This window comes from Phaethon lepturus, unplaced genomic scaffold, assembly GCF_000687285.1.
Source record: "Phaethon lepturus isolate BGI_N335 unplaced genomic scaffold, ASM68728v1 scaffold5219, whole genome shotgun sequence".
NCBI lineage: Eukaryota > Metazoa > Chordata > Aves > Phaethontiformes > Phaethontidae > Phaethon > Phaethon lepturus.
The window spans coordinates 25,836-32,922 of record NW_010564040.1 but is presented as its reverse complement, the minus strand read 5'-3'; the positions used below and the strand labels follow the sequence as shown (position 1 = coordinate 32,922).

Below are 7,087 nucleotides of genomic sequence, written 5' to 3'. Positions count from 1 at the left end.
TGACTACTTGTGAAAGAGTACCTGCAAACTTAATGGAAGTTCATGGATTCTCGTGGCCAATGTGCGAATCTCTCTGTCAGACAAAATGCCTGACTGGTCCGTATCAACCTCATCAAAGATCTGAGAAATGTTCAGTGGCTGGACTGCACTCATAAGATAGTAGAAATATGAAAAAGCAAACTGCATATCTTCCGAGTGCCGCACTTTGTGAAATGATGTCTTGTCAAACTCCTCAGGAAACCTATATAAGAATGTAAAGTAATTTAGTACTCCAGTTTCTTAACGTAAAACATTCCTTACCTAAAAACAAATTCTCACCTAGAATTTTAAAAGGTCCTCAAAAGTCTCCTTATTCAAGTGCAACTATCATGTCATAGTAAGATACCTATTTCCTTTCTCAAAATATAATTTTAATCACATTGGAAATAGCTATAGCAAAGCATCAACAGAAAGGTACAATTACCTAAAATTCTACATTATTCCAAACAAAGGACATACTCACATATCCTGTAGTTCTTGCATAACAGTGCGGTCAATCATGTGAGGCATATGAGCAGGGACTTTCCGAGATGTAAATCCAAATTTGCTGTTTAAAAGCTTGTTTACATATCGAAGGGAATCAGCAAAGGTATCTTTCAGCTGCCTTCCAAAATGTTTACCATCAGTAAAGTACGACATTTGTTTGAATAATGACTCCTCTTCCTAAAGAGCAGGACAGGCATAAAATCAAGGTTACATTACGGAAAAAGACCAAAAACATTAAACACAGAAAAAAATGACATTTCAGCCAGGTGCCAACTCTTTCCAATATTTGAAAATGGGACGAAAAGTTTGGAATATTTTTCTTCATATTCCTTAGTTCTCTCTTAAGTTTTCATGTTTTGAAGAAAAGTAGTCTATAAAAAACTTCCTTAATATTTGTGCTCTGACACCTCACACACACACTAAAGTCCCTGTTTCCTATCACATTTATTTGTAATATTGCCTTTTTTTTCTGATTATTCATCCACATTTCATAAAATGAAATCCTGTGAATACAGAGATTCCTCATGCAATATCCAATCTCAGATGAACAGAAAAAGATAGTCTTTTAAAAACACAGCCCCTTTGCTATGTGGAGCAGACTGCAATGCAGTTGCTACCAACTGAAGCAAAGTCTCTATCTTGTCTTCTACAGGTTCTCAAAATTGCCAAAATGCTTTGGCTAGAAGCAGACAAAGCTTCCTACACGTTTTCTTGACGTGGTCTGGATATTCAGTTTTGTTGTCAGACTTTCAATGTAACTCTTAGAACCCAAGTACTTACCATTACACAGATTTTTTACTTTTTTTTAATAAACTGGATCAATATTTGAATAAATGTAATCAAAGTTTAGGCTTCTTTTGGTAGTGCTATGTCTGAACCATAGCACTGTGCCAACATATACTGAATAAAAAGTGAATCTGACAAAAAAAAAAAAGCAGTAGAATCACAGAATCACTAAGGTTGGAAAGGACCTTCAAGATCATCAAGTCCAACCGTTAATCCAGCGCCACCGTGTCCCCTAAACCATGTCCTGAAGCATCACATCCACACGTTTTTTGAACACTTCCAGAGATGGTGACTCTACCACCTCCCTGGGCAGCCTGTTCCAATGCTTGACCACCCTCTTGGTGAAGAAATTTTTCCTAAGAGGGAACAGAACTGGCTGTTCGGCCTTTGAAACCTAGCTAAGAGAGGCCCAGATCATAAACAAATTCAGTTTTATGTGAAAAGTCAAAAGCTTTCAAAAAATTTCAGTATTTGCCTCAAAGGCAAGACACATTCCAAGTTTATAGATCATACTAACAGTATTCCACTAAATGCAGAATGATGCAACTATTCCAATAAGCAATGATGTTAAGATACTCACATCAAGAAGGTCCTGGAAGTACTTCTTTTTCTCCCATGGCAAAAAGCCTTGGTAACTTCCAGCATAAGACTGTAATTTTCTTCCCACTAGCCCCTCCCTTATATTTGTATCCACCTGCACATCCCGTTTTCCTTCTTCCATTCCCTGTGCGTCTTCTCCAGTATCTAAATTTCCAGTATGTTTTGATTTCTGGGTTTCCCTTAATATGAGTGCATTCAGTACTTTTTCTCGAGTTTCATTTTTAGTTCCCATGCTCTGGGCTGGAAGTGTGGGTTTAGGCTTTACTTTATAAATAGGCTTATTTGTGTTCGTTAGTACAACAGTCCCCTTTGTTCCTGTAAGCCTTGAAGGAACTTCTTCATCTGCTTTTATTGTTTTTATTTTGCCATTGTTTACATCTTTGTAAGGCTTCTGCCAGCTGGTTTGGTTTTTCTGATCTTCTGAACGGTTATGCACACCCTTCTTTTCCAGGCCTGTAATACTATTTACTGTAGTTAAGAACTGGAAAGGTCTCAGGAGAGCAGACTTGGACAGGTTAAATCCCTTCTGAGTTATATCACCATTTAGTAGTTTTAAGTCCAGGTTCTGCAGTGCTAACTGAACATCTTCAGGAAGGAGAGACACATTTACTGATGGTATTATCACCTCTTCATGTAGACTCTCTTTTGTGCCATTTCTACGTCTCCTGATTCTTGGAAAGCGTTTTTCTTCAGGAATATCCTCAAATATCATTTCAGCTTCTGGTACTGAAGTTATAGTTTTAAAATCAGAGTTGGATTTTTGTATAGAAGTTGTGTTCAGTTTTGGTTCTTCTCTAGTATCCGCTTCAATAGCTACCTGCATTTTAAACTCTTCATCATTTTTATTTAGAAATGTAAGGTTAAAATAGATCACAGTTGCATTCATACCGCTATGCATTATGAGGTGGATAGTTTTCCATTTGTTAGCAACTGAAGCATGTCGGATAATCGGATTATCACTATATGAACCCTCAATTCCTTTCTTGGCTATTTCACTGAAGCTGAAGTAGGGCAGACATTCACCTTTGGGAATAACATAGTAGGTCTGATTAAGCTGAAGTGTCACCTTGTACATCTCTTCAAAGTGATCTAGAAAAAAAAAAAGAAACAAATTTCTGTCAATTTGCAGTGTGACACTTACCTTTCCAGCTTTGTTAGTTGTAATATGGCCAGCTAGATTCACTATATTAGCAGCAAGACAGCTTTGTGAAAGAACACTTATTGTAGCTTCCAGTTTCTTGCTGACCTATCTTTAACAATGAATGACTAGAACATACTCAGATATATAAAGCTGCCAGACATTCCAGTGATAATTCTAAAAGCCAGAATAATTTACCATTCTTTCAGTGTCTACCTGAAGAGCCTAAGTGGCTCATTATCACACATCACTTAAAATTATGTATCATAATCAACATGAGCATAAGTTAACATACCCATACTACATTTTTGCCACATTTTAGTGGATTAAGGTTACAACGGTTACAACGGTTGGTTTTCACTACTACATTGCATCTTGATTTGAGACTTCCAGAATCAGACTGAATCAAACTTCTCCCTCCCACAGGAGAAGACAGATTATCTGTCAATTCTCACATGAACAAAACTTCACTGCCAGCAACAGAATTGCCAGTAATGCCTTTGTCTGAGCTGAGATGCAGGGGAGCCTCTACTCTTCCAAACAGGCCAAATTCTTCCATTTCTGTTCCTCTGCCTATACCAGACAGCACTCTCAATCATTTCACTCACTCCTGCTAGTCTTTCATATCAAAATAAACTTCAGACAACTTCACAGGTGACTGAAAGTAACCTTTGGCAAGAGCCCAGACCCAGGCTTGAACTCGTGCTGATAACATCAGAGAGGTTTTTTAAATTTCTTAAACACTACAGGCATCATCAAGTCAGTTGTGCTTATTGGGATAAAGACTGTTTGCATAGCTGAAATGTAATTCCTCCATTTAAAATGTAAGCCTCCTGGGGCAAGGAGTTTGATGCTTGCTGGTCTGTAAAGTATCAAGCACTCCATCTATGCTTGGTCAATATCAGTTTTATTAAATAAAGCACCATTGACTCAAGTTTGGATTAGTGAATACAAGAAGCACCTGACTTTTCTCTTAGGCTGCTAGCAGCTCTTTTCCATGACTCTATACATGACATCTTAGCCCAACCTGAGAGTAACGATGAACCAAAAATGTGAGGCAACTGAAGAGAATCTCTACAGAAAGTTTATCAATGATGTATTTTACATACCCTGGCCGCAGTCACCAGCATCAAATCCACAGGAGAGGACATTGCAGGCCTGATCACAGAATTTGTCTGCCAGCCAGGAATTAGCACAGCCTTGGTTACAGTATGAAACACCACTTATTCCTGCACCAAATTGCCACGGTGGTCCATTCCCAATACCTCCAACTGCACCTCCACCAGCAACATAGCGACTACCCCCACTGTTACCTACAGGGAGAGAAAAGAAAAACAAAAAACCCCAATCATTGGAAATCCTTATTCCTGAGGAGGGGCACATTTTAAGCCACAGTTAGACTGAAGCATCAACAATCTTATTTTAACATCAGTGAAATTAAAACAGGGCAAATGCTAACTAGACCTCTCAGTGTAAAATCAATAGTGTGCACAATCTCACTGTAAAATTTTATGAAGCAACTTAAAATTGCAACAAAAACTCCAACATATTTTGTTTTAACTTCAAAAAGGCAGGCAGAAAACCGATTTACTACTTCTCATGCTTGCAGTCTTGACTTTACAGCCCCCTAGAGTGGTATCATGTCCTCAATCCAGAAGTACAACTTCATTTTCCTACCTTGCAGTCCTGAAAATTCAACCTAGAAACTAATGGTGCAGCTTCACAATCCTGTTATTTGGATTCTGCGTACAAATAATATATAATATTGTCTGTGTATATACATTACACAATAATAATAAGTTGAACTCCAAAAACCTTCCTTTTAGCTAGTCAAACTTGATACCCAAAATAAGATTTTTCCTATGTCCTACCATTTGCTGTCATTTTCCATAGAAATTTGTAGTTTGCAAGAAATAAGGTTTTCATCTGTAAGCCAACTTTTTATTATTATTAAAGGAGGCAAATTTTGTAGTTAGAGAAGAATGGCAAATTATGGAATTATTCTTACAAGAAAAAACATTTCACTTTTTCTAAATTTAACATTGCTGTCTTACCGATGCAATCGCCTCCATCCCAGTCACATGCTGAGTTATTACAGGCTTTATCACAGTAACCGTCTTTAATCCATGAGCCAGGACATCCCTCAGCACAGTTTGGCACAGGCCAAGTCAAGTAAACCTGGAACAACATTACAGTCTAAGACAAGGACTGGCAAATAGAAGTCAACTGAGCTTGTTTCTTGGAATACAGAGACTTAAAATAAGCGTATAGTGCCTTAAGTATTCACAAAGCTTTACAAACAGCATTTAAACCCTATCATCTGTGAAGTCAATGTTACAAAAACTGAAGAATTCCCAAGCCCATACAGCAAGGCAGCAATGGCCAGAAATAGAAAGCAAGACATCCCAAATCCACTTCTGCAAGCCATATTCCAATGAAAATTAATATTTTCTCTTTTATCAAAGAAGGAACTTAAACTCTGAAATAGCTCTGCAGTTCACTAGTTCTCCCAGAGACTCAAAATGTTTCTTCATTACTAACCAGTCATGAGATAAGCAGCAAATGTTGAACATAATCCCTGAAGCATCTGATCCTCTTTGACTTAAATAATTCTGAGAATTGCCAAGATTAAAAAAAAAAAGTGTGTGGGTGTGTGTATTTTCAACTGGGGAGGCCTTAAAAACCACACACATTTTCCTTTAGGCCTTATTGTTTCAAGATTTTAGCAGCACATTTCCTACTGAAACATGTACTGGTCAGGTTATCACGAACATTGCACCTAAGCTGATTTTATCATAATTGAGAAGAAGAACAACAGAAGTGCACTAACAACATGATTTTGCAATTATACGCCTATGTCCTTAAAGATGTAAAACAACTAAGAGCCTCCTAACATCCTCAAGTACTGAAACAGTAATTTTAGAGTAGCTGAAACTAATTTTTGTACAACCCTTCTGCATGTGTACACAAGTGTGCACATCTGCCTGCATGAAGTGTCTCTAGTGTCTTGTGTACTTACTGCTTTAATATAAATAACAAATATACATCTGAATTTTTTCCTCCACGTCACTCTTGTAGATCAAGCTCATGGATGAAAACTTTACTGGCAACCAGAGTCTTTACACATGACTATCGCTAATGATTCCTCAGCCTGCTTTCCTTGCTTTATGCCAGGTGTTGGTGACAGGTCTTGATGTTCATGAACATGCAACAATATATCTTTTAGTAAATAATTAAATATATGATTATATATATATCAGGCAAAGATATTATGAGTGTCTGGAACAGAGGTAATTAGTGGTAAGTTTAATTATTAGACCAGTTAGAATGTCATCTGACCTCAATGTTCCCATGGAAGAATTGATTCTGTTTCGTTTTGAACATTCCCCAAAAAACAAAAAGAATTTACAAGGGAGGGAAGACTGACAGCTGCCAAACACCACGTCAGTCTTACCAATGCTCCAACAGAAACTGGGAGAATTAGAGAACGACAGTGACAAACTCAAGCATGAAGCCTGACAGAGGAACCATTACACCACCAGAAACCTGTGAATATGAAAAAGAGTAATTCTGCAACCGAAACATCAACACGGCACACATACAAAAAAAAAGAAAGAGCCCTCCCCACCCTGCACCTTTGCTAACAATTGTCTAGAGGTAAAAGGGGGAGCAGGGAGTGAAGGGAAATCATCTTATATTTGCTCTCCCTTCCAAAGTAGTATTTCAGTGGCATAGAAAAGTTTTCTATCTACTTCTGCTAAAACATCCTTTCATAATGGCTTACCTTCTGACCTTTAGAGTGACTGTAAAAATCATCAGGCCAAACATCCTTCCCAAACATAACATCATCGTTGAGATAGATAAACTTCTGAGAGAGGCCACTGATACGATGAATGTGACTTTCAATAGCTGGTGAACTGAAGGTAGGCAAGTGACTCACATTCTGAAATATTTCCTAAAACAAAAAATCCCCAACAACCCAAAACACTTTCAGAAGGCAAAAATAAATTAAAAAAGCCAAACCATAAGAGACAGGTA

The 7,087-nt window shown here is 37.7% G+C and overlaps 1 protein-coding gene across 1 annotated transcript in view; it reads right to left on the bottom strand.

Moving 5' to 3' along the window:
• GNPTAB (N-acetylglucosamine-1-phosphate transferase, alpha and beta subunits) overlaps positions 1–7,087 on the bottom strand; it is a 41,987-nt gene that overhangs the window by 13,804 nt on the left and 21,096 nt on the right. Inside the window, exons 9-14 of the mRNA XM_010294724.1 lie at positions 6,834–7,004; positions 5,104–5,227; positions 4,159–4,362; positions 1,892–3,000; positions 503–702; positions 22–241 (exon numbers count right to left, since the gene is read on the bottom strand). Coding sequence (XP_010293026.1) covers positions 22–241; positions 503–702; positions 1,892–3,000; positions 4,159–4,362; positions 5,104–5,227; positions 6,834–7,004 — 2,028 coding nt within the window. The remainder of the gene's footprint in view (positions 1–21; positions 242–502; positions 703–1,891; positions 3,001–4,158; positions 4,363–5,103; positions 5,228–6,833; positions 7,005–7,087) is intronic.